The sequence below is a fragment of the Chiloscyllium plagiosum genome, chromosome 10, assembly GCF_004010195.1.
Source record: "Chiloscyllium plagiosum isolate BGI_BamShark_2017 chromosome 10, ASM401019v2, whole genome shotgun sequence".
NCBI classification, from domain to species: Eukaryota; Metazoa; Chordata; class Chondrichthyes; order Orectolobiformes; family Hemiscylliidae; genus Chiloscyllium; species Chiloscyllium plagiosum.
Window position 1 is genome coordinate 32,765,538 of NC_057719.1, and position 21,393 is coordinate 32,786,930.

The 21,393-nt window shown below is 39.4% G+C and overlaps 1 protein-coding gene across 9 annotated transcripts in view; it reads right to left on the reverse strand.

Moving 5' to 3' along the window:
- mdga2a (MAM domain containing glycosylphosphatidylinositol anchor 2a) overlaps window positions 1–21,393 on the reverse strand; it is a 932,327-nt gene that overhangs the window by 39,201 nt on the left and 871,733 nt on the right. For 6 of the 9 annotated variants that reach the window (XM_043697342.1, XM_043697346.1, XM_043697340.1 and 3 more), the window contains one exon: window positions 19,069–19,227. In XM_043697342.1, coding sequence (XP_043553277.1) covers window positions 19,069–19,227 — 159 coding nt within the window. Of the gene's footprint in view, window positions 1–5,266; window positions 5,444–7,128; window positions 8,058–19,068; window positions 19,228–21,393 lie in introns of those variants that run through there. The other 3 variants (XM_043697349.1, XM_043697348.1, XM_043697347.1) reach the window with 3 other exon arrangements.

A 21,393-nucleotide genomic window follows, 5' to 3' on the forward strand; every position in this document is an offset into this window, starting at 1 on the left:
GGGCCAGTTCAGTCAGTCGAAGGAGGGTGTCAGTGGAAGGGTACTGGTCGGTACGGCGGGAAAGAAAGAAGCGGAGGGCTTTGAGTCCTTCGTGATGGGGGATGGAGGTGTACAGGGACTGGATGTCCATGGTGAAAATAGAATAGGAAACTTTATGACATAGAATAGGAAACTTTATTGGAAGAAAATAAAGCAACCTTGCTATACCAAACATTTTAAAAGCTTGTAGAAGCAAATCATTGCAGATACTGCAATTTGTACTGAAAGCAAAAAAATGCTGGCGATCACAGCAGGTCAGACAGCATCCATGGAGAGAGAGCAAGCTAACATTTCAATTCTGGATGAAAAGTCATCTCGACTCAAAATGTTAGCTTGCTCTTTCTCCACGGACATTGCCTGACCCACCGTGAGTTCCAGCATTTTTTTGTTTTCAATTCAAAAGCTTGTAAGACAAAGAAAATATAAACAACATTGTTATTTATGCAAGCAAAACTCATCCAAGGATTAAACAGCATTTAGATACTGTAGAATTTAAAACAGCATGAAAGGAAGATGAATAAATAATCACAATAAGAAGACATGGAAATAAAAATAACAATACTGCAAAGATTAAAAGAAAGATGAGTCAAAGACAACAAAAAATTGATGATGATGATTTATTTATTGTTGCTTGTATTTTACAGTAATTAATGCAGTAAAATACAGTTAAAGGCTTCAACAATGACATAATCCGGTGCCATTTAAAATTGTTTAAGAATAAAAAGGACAAAAGTTAAAACTGAGAGTCCTAAACCCTGAACTGGCTCACTCGTGACACCTGCACTGCCAGCCCTCATCCTTCTGCCTCACCATCATCTGTGCCAGCCCCACCAATGTAGGAGTCGCCACTCTTTAGGCACCATTTCTTTACCTCTGGGCCCACCTCACCAGTGCTAATGCTGAGTCCCAAGCTGAACCCACACTCGCCCCACAACCAGGAGTCTCAGCTCTGGTCATACAGTGCTGCCAACTGAGCCGACTGGAGTTCCTGGCTCTGCTGCCAGACCAGGGTGCTGCTGCTGCCTCACCAAGAGCCCCACCATCCTCTGAGGTGTCAACTTGCTGGCACTGCCATCTTGTAAGGTCTACTACCATTGCCACTGGAGGGGCTTTGCTGTTGCTGCAGCCGCAGCCGCCATCAGGCCCAAAGACTGGGAGGACGTCCCTGCTGCCACTGCCGCTGCTGCTGCTGCCATCACTGTCTCCAGTCGCCATGAGGAGCCACTACCTCTGACCACTGGGAAAAGCTGCCATCCCAGGCACTACCTGCTCAAGCAGCCATGCCAATTTGACCAACTAACCCCCAGCATAAAATGCTCCAAAGAAAAGAAAAATGAAAGAAAAAAAGAAAGGAAAAAAGAGCAGAAGTATAAAGAGAAAAACAAGAAAGGTACCTGGGCAACTGCCCACACACATGCCTGCTACACTGCCACCATCTTGAATCAGATATTGGACACCTTGGAGAAAATAGTACTTAAAGGACACAATTACTTTAAAATTAAATAAGAAATCTCAAGCTGAATAAGTAAATATACCACTGTAGTCAATAGTAAATATGACAAATGAGTTATAAATCATAAAAATGTGAAATAAGGCATATATAATTTGAAAAACATGTTTAAGCTTTTGGTAATGACTTTAATTTTAGGAAAAGGAAATCAAAGTTCTTGAAAAGCAAGACAGAATAGAAGATTATTGGAGTTGGATAAATCCATTGATAACTTCATGAATGATTTCTCCTGATTAGTAGAAAATTTCGATCATGGAACTTTGCAATTAGAATTTTTAACTGAACTAATTGTTGGTTGATTGACTGATGAAGCACCCTAATATTTACTACAGTCCAAAGAAGATTTGAATTTGAAGAGAGCTATTCAAAGTGCATTAGAAGCAGAAACCTGGAAAACTCTTTGACAAATCCTGAGAGGACAAAGACAACATTATTTCATGAAATAGCAGAATCCATCATTATGTAAGGTACAAGTATTTCACAGACACACATAACAAGCCAACACAAACATAGGCCAGACACCAGATAGTTTGTGTCAATGTTATGGACCAAAACAGCCTTACAGGTACAAGTAATGTCAGCTATGACAAAAGAATGCCACATAGGTAAAACTACAGGACACTTCCAAATGATGTGTAGAAGTAGGATGGAGTGTCAGAGCAGCAAAAATGCTTACTCATATAAAGTTGTTAATGTGATAAAATTGTCACAATTATGATAGACCTACTTATGACAATGGACATCTCAGTAACTTCATGACCTAGTTTTACATTTTTAATTATGGGGCTGTCCTACCAGATCAAATACTGTGGCTAAAGAAACAAATGTTATAGATAACAATATGAAGTTACATAGTCCAGGTGGAATAATTCTTAACATTAAAGATATGTTTGAAGCAACTCTGTAAGGGAGTTGAAAACGTATGCATAATGTCTAATCAGCATTTCTTACTTTTGAGCTTCCACACAAATCTTGACCTCAACATCCTTGAGGGAACAGAAGATGTTCAACCAGTTTCAAGGGAAAGCTAACCCAGCAATAAATTGTTGGTGATCAAACAGGCAAGGCAAAATCAGTAGAAGAATTCAATGGACTTTCTAGAAGCATGGCCAAATTCAAAAAGAACAAAATAATCCATTGATGTTACCTACAATGGCATAAAGAAGTGTTTCACATGGCCAGAAGTGCCAGTGGCTAGCAAGACAAAAGGATCTCAAATAAATTCAATAAGGAGGAAAGAATGATGAAGAGTGTGCTACTATTTTCCAGTAGGTAAAAACAATGACTGCAGATGCTGGAAACCAGATTCTGGATTAGTGGTGCTGGAAGAGCACAGCAATTCAGGCAGCATCCGAGGACAGGCAAAATCGACGTTTCGGGCAAAAGCCCTTCATCAGGAAACTATTTTCCAGTGTTGCATTGAAGGTCGGCCAGACCAAAAGTTCAATGTGTTGACCGAGATCACACAGTTAGCACTCTCAGTATTTCAAACATATAAAGCATTTACTAGTTTATGACCAAAGACCAGTTATTTCAGCTTCCCCTCATTAAGAAGTCTTGGAAAGGATATATCAGGGAACACTTAGGCATTGCTAGATGATGGCATGAACACATTTCAATCCTTTGCCTTCCAAACATTGTTGTTATTACCAGTGACAAGAATAACACTAAGTCATTAGCAATCCTCCCCCACTATGACTGAGATTGCAAAAATACGTAGTTTGCCAGATGATATCTGCAGAGAGTGAACAAAGATATACAACCAACTTAAAAAGTTGAAGTCAAGTTCTTACATTCTTCAATACAATTGAGAATAAAAATTTGTTTGAACAAAATGAAGTTGAGCTGCATTTGACTCCATGGAAGCTAGATCAACTTCCACATATTCAGAACATAGTTAAGGAAAAAATGATGTGGCTCAGAAATCCAGAATATTACAAAAAAGTATGTTGCATTCGAGCAGCCACCATATATAGTAACAATTCATGAAATTATGTGATCCCCAGATGATGATATGGACAGGTCAGAAGATAAAGGGTCCTTCAGATAATGTAACAGACAAAACATTAGGTTTAGAAGGAACAATATCTACGACAAAGTACGTCCATGAGATAAATGAGCCTCCAGGAGAGAAATGATTTACAGAACAATCAAGGTCAGTGTTCTGAAGCCCATCAGAAAATTCAGCCCTGAAACCAAAGAGCAAGCTTAAAGCAGTGAAAGCTGATAAAGGTGCTCAGATACTGCTTATAAATCACTCTTGAGGTTTAATAGACACACATATCCAGCTGCCAAATTAGTTCCACGATTTCCTCACAGAACACACATATAAATTATATACCTCTTTATGACAACATGTGCCCAAGGATTCCTTAGAGAGGAGTACTTAGCTCTGTGCTGAGCTAATTTTCATCTTCATTAATAATTTGGTGGCTATTATTCCAAAAAGCAATATTGTTGATGACACTGCCTTCTGCTGAGTAATTAATCTGTCATGTAAAAGACGAGTCGTAACCAAATTATTGCACACAAATACATGCAAAACTGCACAGTGGGTGGATAAGTTTCATGTTAGCTTCACTTCAGGAGGCCAGTCATTCTGTCAAAAACCTTGACTCACATATCAATTTCTACAATACATAGCATATAATCAATTTCTACAATCAAAAAAACTTTTGCTAAGTCAAAAAATGCCTCCTGAGCTTTGTGCAGATGCTCAATTATGCGAGTATGTGCTAGAGGTGGCTTGAAATCTGGGCATTAAAAGGCAATATTTGTGCACTAAAAAGCACACAAAAGTACAATTTGTTTCCTTGATTTTTGAGTGTGGAGATTGTGATTTGCAGTTTGTGTCTGGTTTTATTGAGGTGACTTTAACAATCCACCAACTGCAACCCATGTTGTTGGCTTGGCTGAACACTTATCAGGAACTGGACAGTGTGCTTGGATAGCATGTGTTGTTTTTGGTTAGCCATGAAACATGGCGATCTAGCACCATGGATGAAGGCCCGGGGGCCATATTGATGTATATGGGTCGGGTGAAGTGGAAAGGAAACACTCAGGGAGCAAGCTTAGCTCATTCTACACTGATTCTTCCTAAGAACCAGTTCAGTCTGAGATTCGGAGCTAAACAGACCCATTATCCTAAAAGATCGGAGAAGTTTAATTACTCAGCCTTTGTCAGAGGAACAGATGGTTTTATGTCAGAGAGATATCACTGGGAGGTGGAGGTGGGGAACAAGACTCAATAGCAACTGGGTGTGGCCTGACAGTCTATGGAGAGGGAGGGAAGAATCAAATTGAAACCTGAATCCGGATACTGAATGATCTGCATGAGAACCAGATGTGACTATGCTGAATGGGAACAGGAAGAATTGGACAATATCAGCCTTGGGATATATTCAACAAGATAAAATGTAACTATAATCCCTTGATTTTAAATGATATTGCCATCACTGAATCCCCCACTATCAATGTCCTCTGGGCTACCAATGAAAGGACACTGAACTGGACTCGCCATTTGAATATTGTGGATACAAGAGAAGGTCAGAGGCTAGGAATACTGAAGTATGTAAGTCACCTCCTGACTCCCAAAATCTGTCCACAGGTCAGGAGTATGATGAAATATTTCCCACTTGTCTGGAGAAGTGCAGCTCCAATAATATTCAAAAAAACTTGACATTATCTAGAACAAAGCAATCAACTCTATTGGGCAGGTGATGTGTTGAAGCTGGAAGCACAGGGTCTTTTTTGCAGACAGAAGTTAGGTGTTCTGCACAGTGGTCACCAATGCAGAGAAGTCCACGTTGTGGGCAGCGAATGCAGTAGACTAGATTGAACGAAGTGCAGGTGAAGCGCTGTTTCATCTGGAAGCTGTGTTTGGGCCCTTGGAAACTGAGAAGGGAGGAAGTAAAGGGCCAGATGTCAACAGTTGCAACGGAAGGTGCTGTGTGGCTGAGGGGGGATATTGGGAGTGAAGGAAGAGGAGATCGGAGTGTCAGAGAGGGAGTTGTCCTGCTGAAGGCTGACAAAGGAAAGGAGGGACAAGAAGGGAAGAAGGGACCAGTAAACTGGAATTTGACCTAAGTCAGAATCATGGAATGGTTACAGCATAGAAGGAAGCAATGGAGCTGTTCAGCACCACAACTGCTCTTTGCAAAGCAAAACTAGCCAGACCAACTCTTGCCATTTGCCCGTCACTCTTCATATTTTCTACATCCAATTCCCCTTTGAAAACCACAATCAAATACTCCACATACTCTCAGACAGTGCATTCCAGATCAGAACTACTTACAGCGTAAGAAAGAATCCTTCTTATGTCGCCTTTGGCTCCTTTGCTAAACAACTTATTCTCTGTTCTCAAGCTTTCTACCAATAGCTACAGTTTTGATCTACACTGTCCAGACCTCTCATGATTTTGGATCACCTTGATCGCATCTCCTTTCCATTATGCATTTTCAAAGGAGAACAAACAACGTTTTCTATTGTTCCATAGAACTGAAGTCTGTCATACCTGGAAATATCTTTGTGAGTCTTTTCTATGCACTCTCTAAACTCTTCACATTCTTTTAAAAATATGGTGCCCAAACTTGGATTCAGTTCCACCATTGAGGGTGAAACATGCTTTGGACAAATTCATTATAACCTATATGGCCCTGTATTCTGTACATCTATTTACAGAGCCCAGGAGTCTGTGTGCATTTTGTGCCCATATAAGCTCATGATTCTTTGCCCCTTCACCTCTTTAGAAAACTCTTGATTTTGTATTACTTTTTTGTATTCTTCCTCCTAAAATGTGTGACATTAGATTTCTCTGCAGGAAGTTTCAGCTGTGATGTGTCTGCTCACTCCCCAGCCTCTCAAAGGCTATTGCTTTCCTCCTCATGGCTGTCGATATTTCCAAATTTTGTATCACAGCCTCCAAGTTCCAAGAGTGAGGGCATGTTAGCTGATTCAGCCAAAAAATACCTTGTGAAAAGTGACAGAAAGAAAATCAAGATGACATTTGGCCCTTGCTCTACGATGGGGGCTGTGATGGAAGCAGAAAGGAATAGAAAAATAGATTGGGACAGTTGAGGGACTGCATCTGAGTGGGGTCATCAAAGGCAAAAAGAGATTGGAGAACCAAGAGTCAGTGCAGGAGTTAGAGTCTAGACAGCCCAGACTCAGAAAAAAAGACTTCTTTGCCCAAGGAGTCTGCACCCGCCAACAGCAACCACCTAACATTCTAATCCCACTTTTCAGCTGTTGACCCATAGCCTTGTGTGTCTTGGCATTGCAAATGCACATCCAAAATCTACTTAAATGTTATGAGGTTTTCTGCCTCTACCACTCTTACAGGCAGAAGAGTGTAAGAGTGTAAAACTCTCACCCCTCTGGGTGTAAAGAAATTCCTCATACCTCCTCTAAGTCTCCTGTCCCTTACTTTAAATCTATGCCCTATAGTCACTGATCCTTCCACCAAAGGAAAAAGCTCCTTCCTGTGTATCTCATCTATGTCCCTCATAATTTTATACATTTCAATCATGTCCCCTCCCAGTCTCCCCTACTCTGATGAAAGTTGGAAGGAGAGTCATAAAACCTATGACATAGTCTTTTATTGTGAATGAAATGTGCAACCAGAGAGCAACAAAATAGATTGCATTGTAACCGTTTACATGCAATGTTTCAATGTTAACAACACCAACAATACTAATATGATGAAAATGTTAAGATCGCACATCTGTGTATAAACAATAACTAATGTGTCATAGCACCCAGTCCAAAGGAACTATCAACATTTACAGAGAAATTGGATTCTGAAAGAATGATCCTGTATGACTCCACAGTTTAAACAAATATATAAGAATCAAACAAAACAAATGCTACTAACTAAACATTACCTTAGGTTATCAATTTACAATACAATAAAAAGAAGCAAAATCACTTATATTTTAAAACCAAAATCTTCAAATGAACCTTTCTCTTTTAACTTTATTTTCCTCACACAAAGTCTTTGTCTACTTATCAGACTCTTGAAAGTACCTTCAGTTCCAGTGCAATGCAGCAATATATATTGATTATGCTCAGTGTTCCTGCTAATGTTTGAGTTATGAGCTTTCTTTGTTTCCTTCCATAACCTTTCAGCCAAGTGACTGCCCACCAGTTTTAAAGGACGTCACGTTGTGGAAGCTCCAGCTCAATCATAAGCTTCATTCAACTTCAAGATTTGGTGACTCTACATTTGAAATGCTTTTGATTTCTCATTTCCCCATTGCTTCTGGTCTGAAGTTGCTTTACGTATCTCTCTCTCTACCTGTTGCAAAGCGGAACTGCATTTTCTCATGATGGAAGTTACTGTGGATTTTTTTTCCCCTGTTCCTTCATGTCTCTTTCATGCATTATACCTCCAAACCGAACTTGAGCTCCCACCTGCATTCTGCATGATGAGTAATAATGTTAATGTTGTATCTGTGTAAGATGTAGATCCAGCTAACATTAATCAATTTTGCTCTCACAACCCGGTGACCTGCAACGTATAGAAATAAACTGTAACTTCCAATGTCTGCTGGCTTTGTTGACAGAAATATATCAATAATTTAAACAAAAAAACCTCCCTAAATCCACAGTCCATCTCTATGGCACTATGGCATCGCTAGAGTGGTCCAAATGGAAATGTAAATAAACTATTACTTTCCTTCTAAACATCTTTTTTGATTTGGAAGCCTAGATGAATAATTTATATATCTGACGGCTGGTTCTACCAAGAAACTCCTTTGGCTCCAAGTTGCTTTTAATTTATTTTTTATCTAGGAACCAGATAATTTAAATCTTTGCTCAGATAATTTTAGACCCTCTGGTTCCACCACACGATGAGAGATGGGTGATCTATTGTTTGGATTTTCTCCATTCTAATGTGAACTTCATTAAATAATTACCCCGATCTGTTTGAATTACTCATGTTGTAGGGTGATTTATCATCTTCTCAATCCGATACTTCTATTTGTCTTATAATTAACACATTAATGTTTAATCTACAGATTATATTCACAAACGTAGAAGTTGTGTCTTCAAAATGCATGAAATGCATCAGATATTCAAAACAAGTTGATGCCCTGCGTCACTGCATTGCACAAAGGACCAAGACTAAGTGTGTTGAAGGTCCATTAGAGAGCAGTTAAGGATGTTCAGATGTAATTCAGTCACCGCAAAGTCATAAATTCTTTTCAGAGAGATACTGTCGAATTAAAGATAATTTGAGACCACCTGTAATGTGACTATTTTTGTTAAACTAACCACACCAACTTTGTGTAAATCTGCTGACAGGAAGCCACATACAAATTAGCAACCTGCTTGTGAATTATTGCCTTTATTCCATGCCAACTGTTAGACATGCAATTCTATAAACTCAAATTAGTCTTCAATTGATTTGAAAATGAAAGACAGCAATGAAATAATGTAAAATAGGATTAAGATATTATAAAGAGCAAGTTAACTCAAATTAATCGTCAATTGATTTGAAAATGAAAGACAGCAATGAAATAATGTAAAGTACAATTAAGATATTATAAACAGCAAGCTTTACTGTTGTGTATCATGAACAATTCTGAACTGGACTAAAGTTGTGTCTTTTATGGATTGTAAATTCTGTATTTTTAAAATAAAGAATATTAGTTCAATTGTACTAAAGCATTCCTCAAGAGAGTATACTCTTACAGCTCCAGGGTACCATATTCCAATTCATGTGAAGAAATATCAATCTGAAACACTGGACTCAATTGTACTCTGCATGTCAGGAATCCCAAAATCAGGATAATAGGTGTTCAAAGACTGTGCTTGCAAACAGTAGGATTGGTTCACTGACATTCCAAAAAACGGCCTTTAAGTTGGCTGAATCAGAGCACACATCCATTAGGCATAAACTAGGACCTCACGTTATGAGAGGTCTCTAAATATGAATAAAAAGACTAAATTTCATATTTACATATTTGATTAAGAAATAAAAGAAGCAGGGAGATAAGACTCTTTAAAGCGAACATTTGTGTCTTGATGTGACAAAATCATGACACATTTATTACATAAGACAGTCCTGCTTAGATATTGAACACAATCAAAAAGCTTTGATTTACTCCCATCCTCCATTTATAAAGTGTAGTACTCAGACTCTTGGCCTTCTGTGACACACACTGATCATCTGCAGCCACCTCTCTCCTTTGACTAACAGTCACATTTAGATGCTTTGTTCAATAACTAAATGTTCTCTGTGGTGCTTTTTCAAGACAATATCAAATATAAAGTACAAATATTCATTTAAGCTTTAAAACAAAGCATACATTTATTTTCTAGAAAATAATAAACAACAAAAATGCTTCTTCCCTTAACACCACATAAATATAAGTATTGTTGAAATGCACGTATTGCATTTTTACTTCTACTTTACTTGTAAATGCATTTAAAGATGTGTGTAAGAGGCAGCCCGAGGCAGCCCAAGGCTGTGGGATCAGGAGCAAGCTGCAAGGTGAAGAGACCAGGCAGCCCAGATCTCTGGTTCAGGTGAGGTCCACCCCTTGGGAGGATTGCAAGCCCAGAATGGCTTGGTGTTTATGGGACTGTGGTGTTGAATTGTTAACTGAGTTGCATTGTTTTTCTATTTTTCAGTAAGTGGGTCTGTAATTTTCAACTTTTTAACTTTGTTTCCTTTATTTTTCGACTTTGCGCCAAGATTCTGTACTGTGGTGACTCTGTGCTGAGGATGGCACATGGCCTGAGTACGTGTGACTACAAACCTAAATCAGTTCAGTTCAGTTCAACATTATTGTGTCAGAAGCCATGCAGAGAAGGTGCACCAGAAGGGACTATCTGGATTGGCAGTGGTGGGGGCATTTTACAGGCTCACCTTACATTTGCTGGAGTTTAGAATAGTCAGAATTAACTTGATGGAAACGTCTAAGTTTCTCTCAGGAATTTACAGGGTGGATGTGGAGATGAAGTACCCTCTTATGGAATAATTTAGAACCAGTGGTCAGAGTTTAAAAATAAAAGATGTCCACTTAGAACAGAGATTAGGTAAATATGCTCTTCTTAATGGGTCATGAGTCATTGGAACTCTCTTATTGAAAATGTTGCAGAAACTACATATGTTTGAATATTTTTAAGACGGACGTGGATAGATTCCTGAGGACTACAGATGCTGGAAGAGCACAGCAGGTTAGGCAGCATCCAAGGAGCAGGAGAGTCGATGCTGATAAAGTGCTTATGCCCGAAACGTTGACTGTCCTGCTTCTTGGATGCTGCCTAACCTGCTGTGGATAGATTCCTGGTGAGCAGGGAAATGAAAGGTCATCAGAGGTAAGCAGAAATGTGGAGCTAATGTAACAATTATTATTGAATGCTGGAGTAGAATTGAGGAGCAAAATGGCCTAATCCTGCTCCTTTCTTGTATGTTAGAAAGCATTGAGTTGAATAAGTATTAATAAGGATTGCTTTCAAAAAAATGTCTAGCGTTGATTTCAGCGATTATTTTCGAGGTGCCTGTTAAAAAACATCGTGAGGATTTTTGGAAAGGGAGAGAAAGAAACAGCAATGTCTGCAAGTTGACAGTTAATGCATTGCAATAAAGGAGGAACATCATACTCAAGAGCCATACAGCTACATGGGAACCACAAGCATTCAGCTCCTTCACTTGGATAAATGATACAGTAGTGAAAGTGACTACTACACCTGAGAATGTCACAGAGCCTGAAATCCATCTGAAGGAAATAGATGCACAAAGTCCAATGATCTTGGTCTCTGTGGTAGCTTGAGTAAGGATGATATCTCATTCTGGATGAAGAAAGATTCCTCATGTTGTCAAGATTTTAATGACACATTTGAGAAATCAATGCAGTCATTCAGAAACCAAGTTAAATTTCATTCAAAAAAATTCCTTTAAGTTCCCCCCAAAACCAATCTCCACCTTGACTTGAAAATATATCACTGTTCCTTCACTGTCGCTGAGCCAAAATCCAGCAATTCCCTCCCTAATGACATTGTGGGTCAACCCACAGCAGGCGGTTCAAGAAGGCAGCTCACCACCACCTTCTCAAGGGCAACTAGGGATGGGCAGTAAATACTGGCCAGCCAGTGATGCCCACATCCTACAAATGAGTTAAAACATTAACAATGAAAAATACAATCAGACTGCCTAATTTGTTATACTCACTGTTTTGTCTGAAAATTCTTTTCAACCTCATTGACTACACTGGCTAATGATGGATTTAATGACTGGTGAAACCCTGTTGTAAGTCACTCATTGAGTAGGCCATCACTATCATAAACAGTAATGATCCCAAGGAGATGGTGCATGGGAATGACTGAGTCTCATCTATAAAGGGGACGGCATGCTGAATAGTATGTGGATGAGTGTGTGTGGTGCTATTAAAAGCATAAAAGAGCTCTTAAGGTATTCTGACCCCTTTTGTTCAGTCGCAGAAGGCAAGTGTATACGCAGTCAAGCGGAGCTCTGTTGAATTATCCTTTGGCTGATAGAGGGTGGGAATGCTATAGACCTTGCAAAGTGCCTGTGGCATCTTGTTGTTGAAGTTGCACCCCTGTTCACCATTAATCTGACATGGAACACCAAATGGTCATATCAATTACACACCATCATATTGGTTACAGTTGAAGCCTTTTTGGTCACAGATGGCAATGGCCACTTCTTAGCTAATTATTTGAGAACATCCTCCAAAGATCATGAAACGCGTGCTTTAAATTTTATGCCTGCTTGTATTGTTGTTTCTTTTGGGTAAATACTGATTTTTGACATTGCTTTTCTGTTGCTCCAGATTAAAAGTTTGGATATAAGCTAATTTAAAAAATCATAAAGTATTTTCATTTGTAAGCACTTCCTATTTTAAATAGGTTTATTGCAAGATAGATGTTTTAAATAGATATTTTCTGTTGTTTATTTGCCTGTGTGCAAATGCAAAGTTTTGATATTTCTATTTTTATTGTTTTTACTGTTAGAATAATACACTTCTTTTGACAACATTATATGGCCTCTCAAGCTTGGCATAGCTTAACCAAATTAACAATAAATGTTTCGAGGTGAGAAGGTCTAAAGAAAATCCCTTTCGAGGAAACTACTGTGGTTGCATAGGCTGCCATTGTTACTTGTATTGGCTCCAATGTCCATGTCGAAAAGTGTGGCGCTGCAAAAGCACAGCAGGTCAGGTAGTATCTGAGGAGCAAGAGAATCAAAGTTTCGGGCATAGGCCCTTGTTTGCTGATGAAGGGCTTATGTCCGAAATATTGATTCTCCTGCTTCTCAGATGCTGCCTGACCTGCTATGCTTTTCCAGTGCAACACATTTTGATTCTGATCTGCTCACTTTCTCCAATGTCCATGTCCTTCTCTGCACATCCTGCCACAAAGAGACTATTTGGGCCTTAACGAAGCAAGACTCCTGCCAGCCCACAGTCAATTCAAACCACAATCTGCTTTCTATTTACTACTGAGTAACTTTGTCTGTGGTCGGGGTGGAGACGGTCAATGATACTATTTCTAGACAATTAACCTAGAGACCCAGGTAATGTTCTGTGGACCCAGGTTTGAATGCTGGCAAATGGTGGAATTTGAATTCAATAAATATCTGGAATGAGGAGTCTAATGATGACCATTTGCAGACCATTTTGCATCAGCAAAGCCCATCTGATTCATTAATGTTCTTTAGGGAAGGAAACTGCCGTCCTTGATTTGGTCTGGCGTACCCATGACTCCAGACCTGCAGCAATGTGGTTGACACTTAACTGCCATCAGGGCAATTAGGGATGGGTAATAAATGCTGTCCTATCCAACATTGCCCACAACATATGAGGGAATAAAAAAAAAGAGTAGCATCAGGGAGCCCCACGAACCCAATCCAACTCGGCTACTTTACCAATTCCTCCTTCTGCTTTTCTGACATTGGTGGCCAGAAACGTTCAGTCCATTTAATCCTAATTCTCTTTCCACACATATTGCCAAGTATTTCCAGCATTTTCTGTTTTGTTTGCAGATTTCCAGCATCTGCAACTTTTGGCACCATGGACCAATAGAGAGGTTGAGTGATTTGCTGGTTGTAAATAGGATCCTAATTCATTTGGAACACTGTGCCGATTATCAACATTCCCATACCAACTTGAGAGTTCCTGCTGACTGTTCTCCAAAAAGTCAGAGCACTTTGCTAAATTGCATCTGATGCAACACAGTTTGTCTTTATGCAAATCAGAGAATGGTGACATTCTATCACAAGTGTCACCACTGCAGAATCAATCTGAAATTTTCAATGGTTCTGCTTGGGGCAACTTACTGTGTATCAAAACTTTGCAGCTTGTCACAATCCCCAGCTAAAAGAATGCTTTGAAAAGTAAAATGTTCTTAGAGTATAATGTTGCTTAATCAACAAAAAGGTTGCCCCTCAGATCCCTTTTAAATCTTTCTCCTCTCACTTTAAAAATATGTCCCCCAGATTTGAACTCACCTACCCTTTGCTATTCATCTTATTTATGCCCCTCATGATTTTATAAACGTTTATAAAGTCATCCCTCAACCTCCTACACTCTAGAGAAAAACACCCCAACCTATCCAGCCTCTCCTTGTAACTCAAACCTTCCAGAAATATTTTCTGGTAAATATTTTCTGAATCCTCTCCAACTTAGTAATATCCTTCCTGTAACAGGGTGAGCAGAACTGTACCCAGTACTCCAAAACTGGCCTCACCAATGTTCTTTACAACCTCAATATGACATCCCAACTCCTATACTCAACGGTCTGAGCAATGAAGGCAAGTCTGATCAATGCTTTCTTAACCACTCTGTTTACCTGTTATACAACTTCCAAAGAACTGTGTATCTAAACCCTCAGGTCTCTATGTTCGACAACATTACCCAGGGCCTTACCATTACCTGGATAAGTCCTGATCTTGCTTGTTTTACCAAAATGTAATATCTCGCATTTATACAAATTAAACTCTATCTGCCACTGCTCAGCCCATTGATCCAATTGATCAAGATCCCTTTGTAACCTTAGATAACCTTTTTCACTGTCGACTATAGCACCAATTTTCGTGACATCCACAAACTTACTAACAATGCTCCTAACTTCTCATCAAAATTATTTATATAAATGACAAACAAAAGTAGACCCATCACTGATTCCAGTCCGAAAGCATCTCACTTTCCATTCCGAAAACCAACCCTCCACCAACATCCTGTCTCCTACCGTCAAGCTACTTTTACTATAAATTCTGTGCCCTATGATCCTGCCCTACTAGCTACCTGATGAAGGAGCAGTGCTCTGAAAGCTTGTACGTCCAAATAAACCATTTGGATTATAACCTGGGGCTGTCTGATTTTTAACTTTGCTTACCCTAGTCCAACACTAGCACTTTCAAACGATAATCAATCCTTGCCTCTCCAAATGCATGGAAATCCCATCTCTGAGAATTCCGTCCAACAACTTACTCATCACTGAAGTTCGGTTCACATGTCATTACAGCCTTCTTTAAATAAAAGCACAACATTAGCCACCCTCCATTCCTTCAGCACCTCAACTGGGGCTGTAGATCATATAAGTATCTCTGCTAGGGGCCCCACAAATTCTTCCTTAACTTCCCACAATGTTCTGGGATACATTTGATCAGGTCCCTCTGATTTATGCACCTTCACATTTTTAGGACCTCCAGCACTTCCTCTTCTGACACGTGGACTGTTGTCAAGACATTAATATTTACTTCCCCAAGTTCCCTAGCCTCTATTTCTTTCTCCACATTAAAAACTGGCATGGAGTATGAGTTTAACATGTCTCCCATCACCTGTGGTTCCACCCATAAACAAGCTCATTGATCTTTAAAGGGCCCTATGCCCTTGCTCTTAATCTACTTGTAGAATCTCTTTGGATTATCTTTAACCTATCCACCAAGGCTATCTCAAATTTACTTTTTGCCCTCCTGATTTCCCTTTTAAGAAAATGCCCCTATCCCTCATACTCTTCAAGAAATTCATTTGATTTGAGTTTTTTTATTCCTTATATATGACTTCGAATTATCCTTGACCAGAGCTTCAATATATTTATTCATCTGTTGTTCCATATTCTTACCAGCCTTACCCTTAACTTTAACTGGAACATAATTCCTCTGAACGCTTGTTATCTCACTTTTGGAAAGCATCTCGCTTGCCAGTCATCCCTTTTACCTGCGAACAGACTACTCAGATCAACTTTTGAAAGTTCCTGTCTCATACTGTCAAAATTTGCCTCAATCCCATTTAGAACTTTAACTTTTATACAAGGTCCATCCTTTTCCATAACCATGGGGTCAGTGATCATAATTCTGCTAGTTTTAAGATAGTTTTGGAAAACGATAGACCTGATCTCAAGGTTAAAGTTTAAACTGGAGTGAGGTAAATTTTGACAGTATTAGGCAATAACTTTCAAAAGTTGATTGGGAAAGACTATTCGCAGGTAAAGGGATGGTTGGAAAGTGGGAGGCCTCCAAAAATGAGATAATGAGAGTCCAGAGGAAGTATGCTCCTGTTAGGTTAAAGGGCAAGACTGGTAGGTGTAGGCAATGCTATGACTAGAAATTGAGGCTCTGGTCAAGAAAAGGAATATGGCAGAGATAGCCTTGGTGGATAAGATTAAGGATAATCCAAAGAGATTCTACAAATATATTCAGAGCAAAAGAACAACTAGGGAGAGATATACTTAAGGAGGAAATCAGGAAGGCAGAAAGGAGACATGAGATAGCTTTGGCAAATAGGGTTAAGGAGAATGCAAAGAGATTCTGCAACGACATTAAGGGCAAAAGAGTAACCAGAGAGAGAACAGGGCCCTTAAAGATTAACAAGGTGATCTCTGTGTGGAACTGCAGGAGATGGAGGAGATACTAAATGAGCATTTCACATCAACATTTACTGTGAAGAAGGATATGGAAGCTAGAGAACTTGAAGAAATAAATAGTGATGTCTGGAAAAAGATCCGTATTACAGAGGAGGAAGTGTTGGACATCTTAAAATGGATAAAAGTGGATAAATTCCTGAGACCTGATCACGTGTATCCTAGAGCTTTGTGGGAAGCTGGGAAAGTGATTGCTTGGCTCTTTACTAAGATATTTGTTTCATTGGTAGCCGCTGGTAAGGTATCGGAAGACTGGAGGGTGGCTAATATAGACCCATTATTAAAGAGAGACGGTAAGGGTCCTAGGGAACAGAGCAGGGTGCAGGCTCATAGCTCATTGAAGGGGGAGATGCAGGTAGATAGGGTAGTGAAGAAGCATTTGGTACACTTGCCTTTATTGATCAGTGCATTGAGTATTGGAGTTGGGATGTCAAGTTGTGCTGTACAGGATATTAGTTAGGGCACCATAGGAAAACTGCAAGTAATCTTAGTCTCCCTGTTATAGAAAAGATTTTGTTAAACTTGAAAGGGTCCAGAAAAGATTTACCAGGATATTGTCAGGGTTAAAGGGTTTGGGTTATCGGGAGAGGCTGAATAGCCTGGGGCTTTTTCCCCTGGAGTGTCAGAGGCTGAGGAGTGACCTTATAAAGGTCTATAAAATTGCGAGCAGCATGGATAGGTGAATAGCCAAAGTCTTTTTCCCAGGGTAGAGGAGTCCAAAACTACAGGACATAGTTTAAGTTGAGATTTAAAAGTGATTTAAGGGTAAAGTTTTTCATGCAGAGAATGGCGCATATATGGAATGAGCTGCCAGAGTAAGTGGTGGAGGCTGATACAACTGCAACATTTAAAAGGCATCTGCATGGGTACATGAATAGCAAGGATTTAGAGGGATATGGGCCAAATGCAGGCAAATGACACAAGCCTTATTTAGGATAACTGGTCAGCTTGGATAAGTTGGACTGAAGTGTTTGTTTCCGTGCTGTACATTTCTATGAGTCTATGGCTCTGTGTTCCTTCTCTAGTGGATACACCTACATATTGATAAAGAAAATTTTCTTGAACATATTTAACAAATTCCTCAACATCCAAGCGCTTAACACCATTGTAGCCCCAGTTTATGTTTGGAAAGTTAAAATCCCCTAATGTTACAACTATATTATTCTGACATACATCTGAGATCTTTCCACACATTTTTTCCTCAATTTCCCTCTTACTATTGGGGGGCCTATAGTACAATCCCTTCAAGGTGATCATCCCCTCCTTATTTCTGACTTCCACCCATATAGCTTCACTGGATGATCCCTTAGAAATATCCCCTCTAAGTACAGCAGTAGTGTTTGCCTTTATCAAAAATGCCACTCCCCCTCCTCTCTTGCCTCACTTTCTGTGCTTCCTAAAGCAACTACACCCCAGAACATTGAACTGCCAGTCCTGTCCATTTCTCAGCCAAGTTTCAATAATAGCTATCGTGTCCTAGCCCCATGATCCTATACATTCCCTGAGTTCATCTTTATTACCTGTAAGATGTCTTGCTTTGAAATAAATGCATTTTAATTCTTCAGAGTTATTTTGTTCACTGACTTACTTTTACCTGCTTTTTCTAACCAACATGCTCTTTTTAAATTCAGAACCATCCTCATTGCTATTCTCACAACTAATGAGGGTTCTCCCATCCCTATCTCTACTAGTTTAAAGGCTCCCAAATAGCACTAACAAATCTCCAGGATGTTGGTCCCCTCCAGTTCTGATGAAACCATTTTCCTCTATTCCGTTCATCACTCCCTCCTCTGTCCTGTTTCTTAATCTCTTTCTCCCACTTTCCAAGCCTCTGTCCCTCATTTCATCGCTTTATGCATTCTTTCTCAAATCTCATCTACCTGCCTCGACTCCATCCCTCCACATTTCACCATCTGTGGATCATTCCTTCTGATCCCAAAGACTTCCAATTCTTTTCGTCAAGCCTGTCGATCACTAATTCTCCTCCTTTGGTTCACTATGGTCTTCCCTTCTCTACTCCCTCCCCACTCACTCTCTGCTTCCTCAATTCACTCTCTCACCAGCCTACCTGTACCATTCCACTCTCACATTACCCTCCATCCTACTCATATCCCAATCCTTGCAGTGCTGCTTCAGCCTTGAATCAATTACTAGCCCTCCTTGAACTGAAGACATCACTTTCCTAACTCTCTCGGCCCAAACCCCAGAGAGACTGACAAATTATACATTATACAATAATATAAAATGTTGCTTTCCAAATGTTGCATACAAAATACTTTAAAAAGACAATTTAGATCAATAAACAGATATATTTAGCAATTGTTCTTTTCATTTACTGATACTACCACACTTCAAGGTAATATTCCTGTGTCCAAAATGTATTGTAAGTGAATACTTCCTATTGGATTCAATGTAAATAGTGCAAGAATACACATTATTATCCTGCTACTTTTAATATTATCTATCCTTTAATTTATGTCAATTGTTTCCTGTTAGCCATATTATTTTGATCACTTTTCTTCTGCATTCTATTGATCCTTTACCAAAGAGGTAAATGTTAAACTGAAGATGCTGTTAAACATGTTTTAATTCAAACAGATGCACAAATTTCTTTTGCTCACACATACCTATGTGCTTTCCATACATGTTATAGTAGAAGCTGACGCAGTAAGCACTGTTAATGGAACCATATGGATTTTTAGGCAGTGTGCTGAAAATAGGACTTAGGAGTCGAGCCTTTTCACCTTCTGTTCGAGGGCGGGAAGTCTCTATATACATGTAGAAACCTGTAAACATCAAAAAAAGTAATTTAGCTAAATTTGTACAACAAACATTCAAGTGTCTCCAATTCACTTCAAATTATATTTACATGAAACTATATAAAGTGTCAATCAGAACAACACTTGAAATTAAACATGGAACATATAACAGTACAGCAGAAAAACAGGTCCTTTGGCCCTGTATTCCTGATGAAGGGCTTTTGCCCGAAACGTCGATTTTACTTACCTTGGATGCTGCCTGAACTGCTGTGCTTTTCCAGCACCTCTCTAATCTTGACCCCACCATGTCTGTGCCAACCATGAGGCCATTCTAAACTAATCCGAATTGCCTGGATATGGTGCTTATCACTCCAGTCTTTACCTTATTCATGTGTCTGTCTAAATGCTTCTTAAACATTGATATATGTTTCTAACACCTCCTATTTCTAACACCTCCTCAGGCAGCACATTCCATGCACTTACCACACTATGTGTAAAGACATTGCCTCATGTATCTCTTTTAACTTTTCCCCTTTCACCTTAAACCGAAGCCCCCTACAATTTGCCATTTCCACCCTGGGAAAAAGACTCCAACTATCCACACTATCCATGGTTCTCATCAATTTTATATACTATTATCAGGTCACTCCCTCAGTCTTCAATGCTCAAACAAAAATAATCCAAGTTTATTCAACTTCTCCTTATCATTAATACACTCCAAAGCAGACAACATCCTGGTAAAACCCTTTTGCACCCTCTTCAAAGTTTCCACATGCTTTCTATAGTGTGTTAACCAGAACTGCACTCTCCAAATATGGTCTAACTAAAGTTTTATATAGCTGCAACATGACTTGCCAACTTTCACACTCAGTGCCCTGACTGACGAAGGTAAGCATGCCACACACTTTCTTTACAACCATATCCATTTGTATGATCACTTTTAGGGAGATATGGGCTTGCACCCAAGATCTCTCTGCATACCAATGCTCATGAGAGTACTGCCTTTTACTGTATACTTTTCACTTGCTTTCAACCTCCCAAAATGCAGCATCTAACACTTGCCTGGATTAAACTCCATTTGCCATTTCCCCACCCAACTTTCCAACTGATCTCTGTTATATGGTATTCTTTGACAATCTTCCTCATTATCCACAACTCCACCATTTTTTGTGTCATCTGCAAATTACTAAGAAGACCACCTACATTACAAACAACAAAGGTCCCAGCACTGATCGTTGTGGAACATCTCTGGTCACAGACTGCTAGTGAGAAAAACACCTCTCCACAACAACCCACTTGCAGTCACAGAAACACTCATTTGTGAATATAGAGTCCCTTATCATTATCACTAAACTACACTTTGACCCTCCCTACTGTACAACAGTGCCAATTGCGGTACCATCAGCTAATTGATTCCTTCTCAAGGAAGTTGGTCTCTTAGAGCTAATGTCACTGGATTAGTAATCCAGGCTCGTGCTCTGGGGACATAAATTTACATCTCTCCAAAGCAGTTGGTAGAATATAAATTCAATTCATACATCTGAAATTGAAAGCTAGCCTAATGATGACCATGAATCATAAAAGCTCATCTGATAAATTAACATCCTGTAGGAAAGGAAACCCAGCCCACATTTGACTCTATACCCACAGCATGGGCAAAGAGAAGCATTGCATGTGGCAAGGATTCAGAATATATTCTGGGTGGGGTGGTGAGGACCTTCACTGCTCATCATCAAGAGCACCTTGGTAACAGCACCACTTGCTATGATTCTGTAATTTTCTACATATGTCAGTCCACATAACATATACTATGATGGCTGGGTTCTGTTGAGTCAGACACCATGAAATTTATTTACAAAATGCACTGATGACAAGACTATAATATCACAGATGTAGATGCAAAGTCAGTTTTAATGTCCATAACTGACTACATGCACAGAGTGATTGAAGGCAAGGCAGTTTTTTTTTTAATATTAGAACATCACACATTGTGATGGCATGTGACTATCTTAAATGTATAGGCCTGTCTGGCCTAGAATCTGTGCCATCGAAAAATATCCTCCGTTTTTCCTTTAAAGAATGGGACCCTTGTTCTGATAAAACAGGTACAAAGATTACACCCAGATATATTGTCTCTGTAAATTCAGATAACACTTTGCGGACATTCAGCACAATCAGATTTAGTTCTTATAC